A 17,102-nucleotide genomic window follows, 5' to 3' on the forward strand; every position below is an offset into this window, starting at 1 on the left:
GTTTACCATGTTCTGCTGGGAAGTATTGTATGGGAATACATCTAACTACTGATAGTGGAGATTGTTCTGCAGGTAAGTCAATGTTTACCATGTACTGCTGGGAAGTATTGTATGGGAATACATCTAACTACTGATAGTGGAGATTGTTCTGCAGGTAAGTCAGTGTTTACCATGTTCTGCTGGGAAGTATTGTATGGGAATACATCTAACTACTGACAGTGGAGATTGTTCTGCAGGTAAGTCAATGTTTACCATGTACTGCTGGGAAGTATTGTATGGGAACACACCTAACTACTGACAGTGGAGATTGTTCTGCAGGTAAGTCAATGTTTACCATGTACTACTGGGAAGTATTGTATGGGAATACATCTAACTACTGATAGTGGAGATTGTTCTGCAGGTAAGTCAATGTTTACCATGTACTGCTGGGAAGTATTGTATGGGAACACACCTAACTACTGACAGTGGAGATTGTTCTGCAGGTAAGTCAATGTTTACCATGTACTGCTGGGAAGTATTGTATGGGAACACACCTAACTACTGACAGTGGAGATTGTTCTGCAGGTAAGTCAATGTTTACCATGTACTGCTGGGAAGTATTGTATGGGAATACATCTAACTACTGACAGTGGAGATTGTTCTGCAGGTAAGTCAATGTTTACCATGAACTGCTGGGAAGTATTGTATGGGAATACATCTAACTACTGACAGTGGAGATTGTTCTGCAGGTAAGTCAATGTTTACCATGTACTACTGGGAAGTATTGTATGGGAACACATCTAACTACTGACAGTGGAGATTGTTCTGCAGGTAAGTCAATGTTTACCATGTACTGCTGGGAAGTATTGTATGGGAACACACCTAACTACTGACAGTGGAGATTGTTCTGCAGGTAAGTCAATGTTTACCATGTACTACTGGGAAGTATTGTATGGGAACACATCTAACTACTGACAGTGGAGATTGTTCTACAGGTAAGTCAATGTTTACCATGTACTGCTGGGAAGTATTGTATGGGAATACATCTAACTACTGATAGTGGAGATTGTTCTGCAGGTAAGTCAATGTTTACCATGTACTGCTGGGAAGTATTGTATGGGAATACATCTAACTACTGATAGTGGAGATTGTTCTGCAGGTAAGTCAATGTTTACCATGTTCTGCTGGGAAGTATTGTATGGGAACACACCTAACTACTGACAGTGGAGATTGTTCTGCAGGTAAGTCAATGTTTACCATGTACTGCTGGGAAGTATTGTATGGGAATACATCTAACTACTGATAGTGGAGATTGTTCTGCAGGTAAGTCAATGTTTACCATGTACTGCTGGGAAGTATTGTATGGGAACACACCTAACTACTGACAGTAGAGATTGTTCTGCAGGTAAGTCAATGTTTACCATGTACTGCTGGGAAGTATTGTATGGGAATACACCTAACTACTGACAGTGGAGATTGTTCTGCAGGTAAGTCAATGTTTACCATGTACTGCTGGGAAGTGTTGTATGGGAACACACCTAACTACTGACAGTGGAGATTGTTCTGCAGGTAAGTCAATGTTTACCATGTACTGCTGGGAAGTGTTGTATGGGAACACACCTAACTACTGACAGTGGAGATTGTTCTGCAGGTATGATTTAATCACATTTAAGAAGTACTTAAATCAAACTAAAATTTATGATTTTATTTGATTTTTTTTAGATTATAAATAATTATAAATACATGAAGGAAAGGCAACATGTTTTACCCCTTAGATATGATAAATGGTAATTGAATTTAAATTTCAAAAAAAAAAAGTTTTTAAGAACATAGCATTGCAGCTACTAAGAAAAATAGGTCAAAGAAACTCCATGGTCAAAAGAAAAAAACAACACAAAAAAAACACCAAACAATTGTTCTCATAATTATAGATTAAGTAACTTAGTTTAATGTATACCTATAATGATAATATTGTTTGTATTGTTCATGGCATTGATTGCAGAATTTCAAACTATTTCTTGTCTTTCAGGCTACTATTGTACATCAGGAGTGGATCGTTCTATGCCTGGAGCCAGTAACGACACAGCCATGGCAAACTGTTCCTGTCCATCTACGACTTACTTTACTGGTGTGGGAGGTATCTGTCCAATCGGTCACTACTGTCCAACAGGTACAGATGTACCCAAGGAATGTCTGGCTGGAAGCTATACCGATATGATTGGCCAGTCTGCATGCACAACATGTCCCGAGGGATTTTACTGCTTGACCAACGCTACTGAATATTTATCAACACCTTGCCCAGTTGGTATGTATCCTATCACAAAGCATCATTGTGTAGACTGAGGTTACCATTTTAAGTTGTTTAAGGAAAATTAATGGATATTTTAGTACATGATTTTGACCAGGTTCAATCCAACATTTCTACATAAGAAAATGCCTGTACCACGTCAGGAATATGACAGTTGTTATTCATTTGTTTTGATGTGTTTGAGCTTTTGCCATTTGATAAGGGACTTTCCGTTTTGAATTTTAAAGTTTTAGAAAAAATTCATGATTGGTCCAGCAACCTGAATGTAACAGAAAAGTTGCATCTTTATACTAGTCAAAAGGAAAATTCCTGTGAAAAGAATAATGACATATTCCAGTTTTTATAGTAGTTAAATACTCCAGTTTCAGACTATTAACTGCTTTTGTATTAAAAAAAATAATTCAATAGGAAAGCTGTTAAATTATTTGATTTTTAAAACATGATCAGAGGATATAACATAATATTTCTATCTGTTGTACAGGTCAATACTGTCCAAATGGTACACAGTACGGAACACAGTATCCATGTCCTGCAGGAACTTACAACCCCTCCACACAGAGAACATCACTGACCGATTGTATTGACTGCCCTGGTGGAGAATATTGTGAAGGAGTAGGTAACTCTGCACCGACTGGAAACTGCACAGCAGGATGGTACTGTTCTGGTGGTGCTGATAGTCCAAATACAACAACAAATGGCGGGAAATGTCAACCTGGATACTACTGTCCTGAACGTAAGTTATTGTGGTAGAACAAGTTAGGATACAAAATTTTAATTTAACATGAAAATAAAATGGGATGATACATGAAAAAGGAGAAATGTTATTCAATTTAGTCTTTTAAGAGATAGAAATTTTGGAAAAATGTCTTGTTTAAAGAAGAAGCTGAAAATATGAACAACCAAAAAAAAGACAGATAAGTCTACCTGTACTACATGTAAAAATGGAAGACGGCCACAAGAATGCAATGGGAATTAACTTAATTGGGATGAATAAGTAGTTACTGTAAATTAAGAAATTATTGCGTGCATTTATTATTGCGATTTTGTCATTTTAGACTTGAATGTGATTTTAATAATTACGATTTTGAGAAAAATCCGGTTAAATTTATATGAAATATTTCAAATGCGAGTTTAAATTATTGCGTTTACAACTCAGTCGCATTTTTTGCAATAATAAAAACCTCGCATTAATTTCTGAATTTACAGTTATCTATTTTTTATTAAATGAAAGTTTATTAATTCAATGCACAGTAAAGTTACTGTAATGTCAACTTAAACAGAGATTATATCTTTTGATTTTATTTGCGAAGAAAACAAATTTATCATAAACAAATATTTCTTTTTTTATAATACAGATTCTTCTGACCCTACACCATGCCCAGGAGGTCAGTTCTGTCAGTTTGATGGTCTAGACATGCCTACAGACAACTGTTCTGCTGGGTACTACTGTATAGCAAGGGCAACAACTCCAACACCAACAGATGGCATTACTGGTGACCTTTGCCCTGCTGGATATTATTGTATAGCAGGAGCATCTTACCCTACACCATGCAACCCTGGAACGTACTCTGGTAGTACAGGAAATACACAGTCTGGTGATTGTCTGCAGTGTAGCTTTGGAGAGTATTGTGGAAGCTACAATCTCACTGAAACAACAGGTAAAATGGCAAAATGTGTTCTTGAATATAAAGTTTAATAAAATAGGTAGAAAGCCATACTTTTGTTCTTGCATGGATCCATTTCAAAAGCCTTAATGCTAGGAAAATTATTTGTGGGAAAAAGATAACAGGCCACATCAATAAGGGAATGTTTTAAAAAAAAAAACAATGATTTTGATTAAAAAAATGGTTGCTTTGAGTACTGTATGTTGTAAAATTGTTGAAAAACACAGAATATTTTTACGATAAAACAAAAATAATTTAATTGTTATAATAATTAATTTCTCAGGAAACTGCACTGCTGGCTACTACTGTCCACAAGGGCAGACAACTGACACACCATTTTTGTGTACTATCGGCCATTATTGCAAAGAAGGAACAGCGACGCCCACAATCTGTCCAAGTGGATTTTATCAGGATTCGACAGGCCAATCAGATTGTAAACTATGCCCCAGTGGATATTACTGTGACAATACAGCTGGAGTGGTTGTCGTGAATGACACAGTCACATGTCCTGAGGGATATTTCTGTCCAGAAGGTAGGAACTGACTGTAGATTAGGGCTTGTATGGGGGAGGGTTTATTACTATAACTGGCCAAACAGATTGTAATTTATGTCCTAGAGAGGCTTGCAATGTACAAAAGTACATTTTCTGTCCCAAGGGTAAAATCTGATTACAGATAAGTCTGGTTGGATGGGGTCTTTATTTTTTACATTTCTTAATTTGCAATTTGATATTTGGATATGACAATTGTTTTGAATATTTCTTTGAAATGAGAAATTGTAATATGCCTTATTACATGTAATATTTAACAATTTAAGGTACTGAGAGAAGCAACCAATGGCCTTGTCCACTAGGAACATTCAACAACCTAACTGGTCTGAATCAGAGTTCTGACTGTACCCCATGTACTGGAGGATATTACTGTGGCATTGTGGGACAGTCTGCACCGACTGCTCAGTGTGATGCAGGTTATTTCTGTAAGAGATATGCTGAGATGTCAGCACCCAATCAGACAACAGATGCAGATACTTGTCCTCAAGGTACTAAAGATTACTTATATAGCACCATTACTATGCAAAGTTGAATACCAACAAAATGTCCTAATATAATGCAAAAGTATTGTATATTCAGCTATTTTCATTTTTAGGTTCTAGATAGGGCAGTGTTCATTATTCATGTGTTGTTGCCTTGTACAGTGCATCAATGTGAACAGTTGAATGTAATTGTAGGGAAATGTCTACTGGGAAAAATATACTGCAAACATTTTCTAACATCCAGTAATTTTCGATTAATGAATGAAAATAGATGATGGAATAAGAAGATGAATATTAAAACAATGCTCTGAAATATTAAAATAATTCAGTTAAGATACAGATACAGTTCTATATACACCTTTCTTTAAATAGGTAGGATGGACAAGTTCAGAATTTCTAAATCCTTTGTGATTTACAATGAATAGATGAGAAATTAGCATAAGATGTAAACATAATTATATTTGACTTAGCATAAGGTGTAAACATATTTGACTTAGCATAAGGTGTAATATTTGACTTAGCATAAGGTGTAAACATAATTATATTTGACTTAGCATAAGGTGTAAACATAATTATATTTGACTTAGCATAAGGTGTAAACATAATTATATTTGACTTAGCATAAGGTGTAAACATAATTATATTTGACTTCGCATAAGGTGTAAACATAATTATGTTTGACTTAGCATAAGGTGTAAACATAATTATATTTTGACTTAGCATAATGTGTAAACAATTATATTTTGACTTAGCATAAGGTGTAAACATAATTATATTTTGACTTAGCATAAGGTGTAAACAATTATATTTGACTTAGCATAAGGTGTAAACATAATTATATTTGACTTCAGGATCCTCTTGTGTCATGGGCACCACCACTCCTGACGCATGCCCACCTGGTACATTTGGCGCTTCAACAGGATTGAGAAATGTGACTGAATGTACACCTTGCACAGCAGGATACTACTGCCAGACACCAGGACTATTGAACAACGAAGGTCTCTGTAACGCTGGGTACTTCTGTGTAGAGGGATCAGACTCTCCCAACCAAGAGATTTGTACCAGTGGTCACTTCTGTCCACTGGGGACAGGTACACCAGAGAGATGTCCAGAGGTGAGGAATTTAATAAGCTGCTGACCATTCATTTTACTGGTTCACAAAATAAAAAATAGGGAGATATGGTATAATTGCCAATGAGATAACTATCCACTGGAGTGCAAAGGATGTAGATTTGAGCAACTACAGGTCACTATAAGGATAATTTCTTTTCATAAGTTTGATTACTCAGATATATTCAAAGAAATTAATGGACTTATTACTGATAGGAAATTACAGGATATAAACATGTATAGAATTAGAAATGATGATGCTGAGGTTAAATTTATAATTTTGGTTTTACCAGTATATTGTAAAGCTTAATTCAAACCCATACAATGCAGATTGACATAAAGAATATACTATTGTAAATTCAGAAATTATTGCGTGCATTTATTATTGCAATTTTGTCATTTTAGACTAAAATGCGATTTTAATTTTTACGATTTTGAGAAGAATCCTGTTTAATTCATATAAAATATTTGAAAATGCGAGTTTGAATTATTGCATTTACAACTCAGTTGCATTTTTCGCAATAATAAAAACCTCGCATTAATTTCTGAATTTACAGTATCTGTTTTGTTGTTGAGACTTTTAAAAAAATACTGTTTTCTTACTTTCAGGGCACATTTAACTCCTACTCAGGATTAAACAGTTCTGATCAATGTACACCATGTACAGAAGGACAATATTGTATGGACGAAGGTCTGAATGCTACCTCTGGACCTTGTGAGCCTGGTTATTACTGCCCACCTGGGCAAAATTCATCTCGCCCATTAGATTATCCTTGCCCAGTGGCTTATTATTGTCCAATCAATTCATCCCAACCAATACCATGTGACAATGGAACATACATGAATCATACCCTAGGATCAGAATGCTATACATGTCCTGCTGGTTGGTAAGTACAAAACTTATCTCCCTTGCTGATGGTTGATAGGTACAATAGTTATCTCCCTTGCTAATGGCTGATATGTACAACAGTTATCTCCCTTGATGGTGGTTAATAAAAACAAATGCTATCTCCTTACTGGTAGTTATCTCCCTTTCTGCTGATTGGTATATTAGATAATATGAAATTTAAAGTTCAAAAAGGAGTAGGTACAGTAAGGACTGATTTTGGCCTCAAATTTCAGGTTCATCTGACGAAAGATTTTGACCACTTTTTAAGCGTCTACTTCATTTGAATCAATTAGTATATGGAAAAGATTTTCGCTGATTTAGTCCTTAAAAACGCTCCAATTCAAGCTCAAATATGCAAAAAAAAAATCACTTTTCAGATGGTTTTTGTCCAAAATGAAGGGGCCGCATCCGTGTTCATCCTTAACCTTTATATATGTTATGTATTATCATCAAATACAACTAACATTTCAACATAAAGGATGAACACGAATGCAGCCACTTTTGTTTTACACGAAAACAGTCTAAAATTTAACTAAAATGCGGTAATTGTGAAGATTTCAGTAATTTGGCATGACTTAATGGTGCTAATGCCCGATATATATGTGCATTGTACTATAAAAAAACAGCCCATATTTATGTAGCAGAAACATTCTACTGTCCAATAAATAACTAAAAGTTTACATTTTAACAATTTTGTAAAACTGCTTTATTTTGGGGCCAAAAAAGGGGTCTTACTGGACCTACTCCTTTAGCAATTTCAAGTGCATAAATATTGTAATCAACATGGTTGCATAATAGAATCTTTATTCAAACAGCCGATGAAAGAAAACTGTCAGAAAACAAAGCTTTAAGAATATTAGTTGAATTCTTTACATAAGTTTTAATGGTTTGTCACAACTTTTAAAATAAACACAAGACTTACAGATATAATTTTCTATGATTGACTCTTTGTCTCCAGCTGATTGTAAAATGTCAAGTATTGTTGTGTCCTGGTAGTTGAAAATTTGATGGTTCTAAACCTGATATAATTGTTATCATGATATTTTAAATTTTATGACTTATAAATCTTCAGTATTTCAGTATTTTGATGTATTCACTTTTTCACATTAGGTACTGTCAACAAGGATCTGTAGTGGGTCAATGTCCAATCGGTCACTTTTGTCCAGCTGGAACAGGATTTGATTGGCAGCAGTGTCCAGTAGGTACCTATAACAACGAGACTGGACTGACCATTGACAGTGAATGTAAACCATGTCCAGGTGGCCATTACTGTGATTCTCTAGGAATGTCTACGTCCTCTGGACAATGTCTGGCTGGTTATTTCTGTGAATACGGTGTAGATAGACATGATCCAAATGGAAATGGAACGTGTACTGGTCCAGGTGAGTAAACTAATACTACATTCCTCCCACTGAAAATTCATACCTTACTACATTCCTCCCCTGAAAATTCATACCTTACTACATTCCTCCCCTGAAAATTCATACCTTAGTTGTCTTATAACTTATGTCAATATCAGATGCAGTGAGAGAATTTTGTATATATCATATTTATACTGAAAAGGACTATCTTTTCTTTATGTTTGTACTTACCTTCCAATGTAAGTATACTGTAAACCAACTTAATTTCACGACTTTTACGATTAGAAAAATGATGCGAATTTAAATCGTCGCGAATATGTTTAACTTGGATCTTACCTTATCTAAACACCTCTAGTAAATAAGAATATCGCGAAGTTGACTAGATATGGCTAAACGCGAAATAAAGTATTCGCGAAAATAAGTTGGTTTACAGTATGTCTAAAAACAAATTTTTTACTATCACCATTAGATCAAAGGGAATGTATGGGAGTTCCTAGTTATCATAATACCAATATGCCCGATTAGTAACGTTATAAGTTCTACTACTTAGCTTTTGGATGAATATACTTTGTCCCTTTCCTCCATGGATTTTTTTTTTTACATACTTGATTCACATAGGATTTTTTCATTGAAAAATAATCATCAGGTTTTAAGTATTAATGCATTGCGAAAACAAATTTTTCATCAATAAAATTCCACTCAGATGTTCTCATGAATATCCTTTTTATATTGGATACATTTTTTTTTAAAGTCTGATGAAGTTTTTTCCTAGGTAATACGTTTCAACTGAGGCACTACACTGGTGTCGAAAGGCATCATTATAGAGTAAAGGGTTAAATTAAAAGATGTCCATAAAGCAAGATATTATTATCAAACATGTTGAGAAGGTACAACAAAGTATAGCTGTCATCTTGTAAGTAGCTCCTTGAGTTTCCATAGAGTTTATTATCAAATTATTATTAGGAAATGAAAACAATTATCTGATTTTTTTGTGTGTGTATGTTACAGGTAGTCAGACAGGAGTTGGAGGAATCTGTCCAGTTGGTCATTACTGTCCAATAGAAACAACCCACCCTATACCATGTGCTGCAGGATCCTACAGTAATGTGACAGGACTATCTACATGTTATAACTGTCCAGAGGGTTATTACTGTCTGCAAGGTACATATGGATTACTATACATTTAAATTTATGTGAATCAAGATTACTTCTAAAGCTGATTAGCCTCAGTTATCACTGCAAATGAAAAAAAAAGAAAGTATTTTCAAGTCAGGCCTGGGGATGCTGATCTACTAGTCCACAAGAAGATGGGAATTCCGAAGCAATTAAATTTCTCATTGGCTCTCATACCACATCTTCTTATATCTATTTATAATTATTTTTTTATTTGTAAAGGAGCTGAAGAATATGCTGCCACACCATGTGACCCTGGTTACTATTGTCCATCTGGTACTATTTCATCTACACAGTATCCCTGTCCTGCTGGTACCTATTACAACCTAACAATGGCAAGAGATGTAATGGATTGTCTCCCCTGTCCAGGAGGAGAATATTGTGCAACAGATGGACTTGGTTATCCAACTGGAAAATGTTCACAAGGTATATTCACAAGTTATCCCCTTTGAAGTTTTCATTTATGCATTATTCTAATGTTTAGTAGGAGTACTGTTATCTGTTATTATAATTTGTTAATCCAATATAAAGATAGACATCTCCCATATAAATGTTTATATGGCCATGGAACTAAGAAGAAGTTTAAGGTGGTACCTAACACTACTGGGAGATAACTCTGTAAAGTCAGCTAAATGTTTTAATTACATTGTGTTGTAAATGGAATATTAAGCTTCTCAATGATCAAAATTGTTGTTTGTCAAACTGCTATATAACCAGTGTAATTTTTCTGATAAAACGGTTGGTTCAAAGTTTTTGAAATTTTTATATTTTTTTTAAAGAGTCAAAGTAAATACTTTGACAAAATCTTAAGAAAATTAAACGAGCCAAATTAATTTTAGTGAAAGTTTTGGGTACCACCTTAAAGATATGATATCTAAATCAAAATTGAAGAAAAACAATCTTCAGTCATCTTAAGTTCAAACATCATTCATTTTCAGCTGAATCCGGATTGTGCTTTTAATTTGACATTTGTATTAATAATATTATGACATTATAAGAATGATATAATATTTTAGAGAAAGAAAAAAAAAGTTTAAAGTCATAATTTTAATAATTTATTAAAGAACCACTATGCTTCAGTAACAAAGCATTCATACTGTGGATTCATTATTATTTGTTGGATACCAATTTTCTTGGATTTTGTGGGAATAGATGAACCACGAAATTAAATGTTTAACGAATACCAAATTTTCCATAAGCTTGTATGCATACCTCGGCAAAACCACGAAATTAAATATCCACGAAAATATAAGTTTTCCTCAATCAACGAAAATTGGTACCCACGAAAATGAATGAATCCACAATATTACAAGATAGATATGTTTTTTGGCTGATGCAACCAACGATCAATCAATGTTTTATGGCAAACATAATTACTTTAAAGTAAAAGACCAAAGATTCAAAATTATATTGCCTTTTCTTTACAGGATGGTATTGTACTAGTAATTCTAGTTCAGCCACACCCACTAGTCCCGAGGGTGGGGAATGCCAGGCAGGGTTCTACTGTCCAGAAGGATCGTATGCCCAACAACAATGTACACCAGGAACCTACTGTCAGACAACTGGACTAGCCACACCCACTGGCAATTGTACAGCAGGTAAATTATCTTGTAATAACTTTAAAGTGAAAACTGAGATTTAAGGTAGAAATTGGTTAAAAATAACAAGAACAAGCCAAATGCATATAAAGATGGGCAAACCTCCTTCCATGTTTATTCCAGTCTAAAATATGAGTATTTTAACATGATTGGAAGTCGAAGATTGAACTTCAACCTCCTGAGCCACCACCCTGATGTGCTAAAGGACAAGTGCTATAACCATAATTTGAAATTAGGGATCAGTACAAGGACCGTTTGTGTTGTTCATACCAGTTCTGTTACTTGTTAGGACACAGTTAAATCACAATGAAATGAGTTGAAGGTGTTATGCTCCTTTAAGTTAAAAATTGTACTCAATTATTATTAAAGATTCATCTTGTCTTAAATGACAGAGAATATATAATAGACAAATGTAAAAAGGCAAGAACGTTATCCCATAATTTGTTTATAAAACCAGCCACAAACATCGGTTTGTCCAAAATATGTTGTACTTTTGATTCAGACCTCATTTAACATTTGTTTTGGAGTTAAATTAATTTTTTACTGGTTTGAAAGTTGATTTCTTCTTATTTTAGGATATTACTGTGTATTGGAGGCTTCAATCCCCAACCCAACTGACAACATAACAGGAAATGAATGTCCAGTCGGTCACTACTGTCCAGAGGGAAGTGCGGACAAACAACCTTGTACCATGGGTTATTATCTTGACGTTACTTTACAGGACGAAATAATTGATTGCAAACTTTGCCCAGGTGGCCAGTACTGTGCAGGATCAGGTCTAGAACTACCTACCAGTAACTGTTCTGCTGGGTACTACTGCCCTGGTGGTCAAAACATGTCCATGCCTACAGAATACAAGTAAGTATATGCTGCAATGCAGCTGAAGTAACAATTTAAGATTAAAGCAGACAGTTGTCTCCCTTGATGTAACTCCTTAAAGGAGACCGTATTAATTAAATATTTTATAAAAAGAGTTACAGCACAACAGACCACACCCACCATCCTTAAAAGATAGAAGCTAAGCAAACAATACCAAACAACACATGGTCCAGGTAGCTTAACTTGGAACAGACATTAAAATACTGACAAGCAACAGAAAAATGGCAAAGAAATCTTTAAAATAATTCAATCAATTTCATGGGGATGTGTCTTCTATATGGTAGATATACAGACATGTCACTGGTATGGGTAATTTTTTTGAGAATTTCAGATATATATAAATAGGGTGCAATTTCAGGGACTTAATATTCGAATGTATAGGCATTTATATCAGGGCTTCCAAAATTTTTCTGAGCCAGCCGGACATTTATATCTGATCCCGATTTTAATCCCTAAGACTTAGTCACAAAAAGAAATTATGGTAATCAGACAGATGGCCATCCCAATGATTGACATCAGTAGATTAAAAACGATATCAAACTTTACTGTGATATGAATTTGATGTTCTGACATAAACTGTTAAAATTGGCATTTCATCATTCAAAGTGTGCACATCAGCGTGCTCATATTTGCATTAGACTCTTTATTTGTGCAAAATGATGTTGTCTTGAACTTTATTTTCGATTTAAAGTCACATTTTTCAAAACCGGATGTTGACTTGACAATGGTAAAACATAGACCATAAACGGATACGTAAAATCCGTGTTTGTTTTACACAGCACGACTGAGCGAAGAAGCTCTTTCCACGTTATTTCTTCAACAAACTACTTGAAATGAACGTTAGATACAGGTATCAATGATAGTTTTAGCATTTTTGAAGAAATGTAGGATGCATAATTGAATTTCCCACCTGTGCACATGCGCACACGTGTTCTTGTTCATACAACGTAGTTCTAACGATTTTTCATTTAAAACCTTTTTAACTGTTTCATCAAATCATGTTTATGAATTTATTTATTATAATATTTATCTTTTGGACTAAATCAATTAGTTACAAACCGCTGAAATGTACCAAAATAATTGTGAATGGACCGATTAATTTATACGATGTCCGGTACTGAAAATAGTTTACCTGTCACCTGAACAGGTAGTTTTCAGCTGTCCATCAACTAATTAGCCTTGATTAAAATTAGAAAGTATTGAAGTAGGGGTTGTTTTGATTGTAATTAATCATCATGTCACTTTTATGACAGGAAATGTATGGCTGTTAAAGGCAAAAGGTTGGGTCAAAAAGATCGTGAATTTATATGTTAAAATGACCGAAAAAGCCTTTGCAACAATAAAGTATATGACCGTTTCATGCTTTGGCCAGCCGGACTTTTACCGGACATTATACAAATGACCGGAATATATGACCGTTTTGGAAGCCTTGATTTATATGTCATTGGGTCATGGATATTCATATTCTGTTTAAGATGTGTGTCAAAACTGTATCCAAATTTATACATTTGTATGTTGCGAAAAATACCAGTTGAGAGAATGTTAAATTTCACGAGCCGTAAGTCGAGGGAAATTCATTCTCAAGACTGGTATTTTTCGCAAATACCCCTCAAGAACATGATATATCTGTTTAATTAGTTTTATTACACTGAATGTTAATGTTCAAAATCGCATTGATGATCGTGACGTTACAAGCGTCCAGTCAGGTAGAGTATTTTTTGGCAAATACCATGACAGAGAGGGTAAAATGGGCATATCCTTTTGGCAAATACCCCGGCGGCGTTAAAAAATGAACGATATTCATTTGATAACAGTGAGTTGGTGAAAAATACACTGGCTATCAAATAATCAAACCCCAGGATTCTTATATAAGGTGTAATTAACAATAAAATGTTCAAACTGTATTAAACATCTGCAGAATGGGTATTTATATATATAACTTAATATTTTAACCATTGCAGCTGTCCAGTTGGCCATTATTGTCCTGAGGGTACAGATGCAGCCCTCAGATGTGAAAATGGAACATACCAAGAACAGGAAACACAAAGTTTGTGTAAGATCTGTCCGTCTGGCTACTTCTGTGATAATACTGTCAGTATTGTTGTCCTTGACAACACAACGACCATTTGCCCCATGGGATACTATTGTCCAGAAGGAACAAGGTACAGCTTGGAACATCCATGTCCTATTGGAACCTTCAATAACAGAACAGGTATAATTACTCATCTGATTTTAAGACTTCATTATTCTACATAGACCTTTTTTCTTGTGGCATATATATTTTGTAGGAATGTTTTGATATCATGTTATAGCTGAAAATAAGGAAATTTTATCATGTCTATTTTGTTTGGTCAGAAGTTTTATATGTTTTGAAACTGCAGGGATCTGGCATAATTTTCAATACTCTATTAATTATTTTTTTTTACAATTTATGAAGTTTGAATTATATGTCTTTTTTCATATTTTTCCTTGTTGAATATGATTATATCCATCTTAATGGGGAAAAAAACATCCACAATGGTGTTGTAATACTCTTTTTAACAGGGGCGAGTTAAGATATTCAACATGATAGTCAGTATCAAAAACGAAACTACCTATTATTCCGTTTATCAGTAATTATGACATCATGCCATTTATTGCCTAATATTTTCATTGATACAGCCAGTACGTTGATACTCGAAAATATTAGGCACTAAGATCAAAGGGAAAATATACGAATTACCGATAATCTTTTTTAACAGCACTTGATTAAATCAAGGTTTAAAATCTAAGTCAGATACTGATGCACAGATTTTTGTTGAGCCTGCAACTTTTGTTGCAGAAAGCTCGACATAGGGATAGTGATCCGGTGGCGGCTACGGCGGCGGCGGTGTTAGCTCACTTCTTAAAAGCTTTATATTTTAGAAGGTAGAAGACCTGGATGCTTCTTTCTTTGTATATAGATGCCTCATGTTACGAACTTTCCGTCAGTCACATGTCCAATGTCCTTGACCTCATTTTCATGGTTCATTGACTACTTGAAAAAAAAGTTAAGATTTTTTGTAATGTTAAATTCTCTCTTATTATAAGTAATTGGATAACTATATTTGGTATGTGCCTACCTTGCAAGGTCCTCATGCCTGTCAGACAGTTTTCACTTGACCTCGACCTCATTTCATGGATCAGTGAACAAGGTTAAGTTTTGGTGGTCAAGTCCATATTTCTGATACTATAAGCAATAGGTCTAGTATATTTGGTGTATGTAAGGACTGTAAGGTGTACATGTCCAACTGGCAGGTGTCATCTGACCTTGACCTCATTTTCATGGTTCAGTGGTTATAGTTAAGTTTTTGTGTTTTGGTCTGTTTTTCATATACTATACGCAATAGGTCTACTATAATTGGTGTATGGAATGATTGTAAGGTGTTCATGTCTAGCTGACAGGTGTCATCTGACCTTGACCTCATTTTCATGGTTCAGTGGTCAAAGTTAAATTTTTAAGTTTTGGTTTATTTTTCTAATACTTTATGCATTAGATCAACTATATTTGGTGTATTGAAATATTTTATGATCTATTTGTCCGTTATGCAGGTTTTATTTGACCTTGACCTCATTTTCACGGTCAATTGCTAAGTTTTTAAAAGTGTTTGTGTTTTGGTCTGTTTTTCTTTTTTATAAGCAATAAGTCAACTATATTTGTTGTATTGAAGAATTGTTAGCTGTACATGTCTGCCTTGCATGGTTCATCTGACCTTGACCTCATTTTCATGGTTCATTGATCAATGTTTCATTTTCTTGGTTAATGTTGAGTTTATTTGACAGTTGTAATAAAGCTTTATATTTAGGTCTATCAAGATAGTATCAATGATTAGTAAAGAAGGCGAGACATTTCAGTGTGTGCACTCTTGTAATACATTGTATGAATTTTACTTTTATTTATGTTTGTAGGTCTTCAGATGGAATCAGATTGTACCCCATGTTTAGGAGGATATTATTGTCCAATGGTTGGTATGGTAACACCAATTGACATGTGTGACTCTGGATTCTTCTGTAAACAGTATGCCAATATCTCAGCACCAGATCAAGGTAGGAATTTATGTTCTTGTCAAATGTGTGAAATCAATGTTTTTTCATATCAATTTCTGGTTTTTTTTGTTGCTAAAACATTACTGTAAATTCTAAAAATATTGTGAGCAATTATTAAAAAAATTGGAAAAAATACTTAATGAGTAATGTTACCATATCAGGAAATTCTGCATACAATTAATGCTTTCAAAATTAAAAATTATACTTTCAAATTTGTGAAAACCTATCATGTAGCAATTTTGGCAACGTATAAAAATTGCTAAGGTTGTAAACTATAATTATTTTGTTGATTGTATTGTTAATAAAGAAAATTTGATTTCAAATATTTTCCAATGCTTATTTTTTTTTGACAACTTAAATTTTACAGTGAATGAAAGTATTTCTGTTATGATTTTAAGATGCGATGCTATTATTCATTGTTGTTTATATTTTAAGGAGTGGATGCTAACATTTGTCCAGAAGGATTTTACTGCCTGGTGGGAACAGCTAATCCTATCCCCTGTCCCAAAGGTACATACAGTAATGGTACTGGACTAGAAGCTGAAGTGGACTGTGTACTATGTCCTGCAGGAAGTTACTGTGCTGAAACAGGCTTGACCAATACCAGTGGTCCATGTTCTGAAGGGTGAGTTATTTGAACTGTGTTGAAAAAGGCATTACCAATATACCTTGTTCACGATCGGTGGTGAATAATGTTTAATTGATGGACTCTTTCAGAAGTTGCACATTTTTTCTTGTAAATAAATTTTTGCAGTCTCAATTACTTCCACAATGACAGTGACGGTCCTTGTAAATGAGATGTTGATCAATCCCAAACTCTTAACCCTTTCCTCTAAAATGACGCCTTTTGACGCCACCCCCTTTCCTCCATAATGACGCCTTTAGACGCCACCCCCTTTCCTCCATAAGGACACCTTTTGACGCCACCCCCTTTTCTCCATAATGATGCCACCCCTTTTCTCCATAATGACGCCTTTTGACGCCTGTGTAGTAACTCAGTTGAAACACTTTGACTACAAAGTGTCTGTAGTAGACTTAATAATT

The 17,102-nt window shown here is 34.5% G+C and overlaps 1 protein-coding gene across 1 annotated transcript in view; it reads left to right on the forward strand.

Moving 5' to 3' along the window:
* LOC134694950 (uncharacterized) overlaps window positions 1-17,102 on the forward strand; it is a 142,502-nt gene that overhangs the window by 59,049 nt on the left and 66,351 nt on the right. Inside the window, exons 55-69 of the mRNA XM_063556066.1 lie at window positions 2,009-2,284; window positions 2,769-3,020; window positions 3,643-3,945; window positions 4,235-4,483; window positions 4,768-4,989; window positions 5,835-6,097; window positions 6,703-6,980; window positions 8,093-8,364; window positions 9,352-9,504; window positions 9,739-9,942; window positions 10,944-11,114; window positions 11,690-11,972; window positions 13,955-14,205; window positions 15,921-16,058; window positions 16,494-16,683. Of these exons, the coding sequence (XP_063412136.1) occupies window positions 2,009-2,284; window positions 2,769-3,020; window positions 3,643-3,945; window positions 4,235-4,483; window positions 4,768-4,989; window positions 5,835-6,097; window positions 6,703-6,980; window positions 8,093-8,364; window positions 9,352-9,504; window positions 9,739-9,942; window positions 10,944-11,114; window positions 11,690-11,972; window positions 13,955-14,205; window positions 15,921-16,058; window positions 16,494-16,683 (3,505 nt within the window). The remainder of the gene's footprint in view (window positions 1-2,008; window positions 2,285-2,768; window positions 3,021-3,642; window positions 3,946-4,234; window positions 4,484-4,767; window positions 4,990-5,834; window positions 6,098-6,702; window positions 6,981-8,092; window positions 8,365-9,351; window positions 9,505-9,738; window positions 9,943-10,943; window positions 11,115-11,689; window positions 11,973-13,954; window positions 14,206-15,920; window positions 16,059-16,493; window positions 16,684-17,102) is intronic.

This window comes from Mytilus trossulus, chromosome 13 (assembly GCF_036588685.1).
Source record: "Mytilus trossulus isolate FHL-02 chromosome 13, PNRI_Mtr1.1.1.hap1, whole genome shotgun sequence".
NCBI classification, from domain to species: domain Eukaryota; kingdom Metazoa; phylum Mollusca; class Bivalvia; order Mytilida; family Mytilidae; genus Mytilus; species Mytilus trossulus.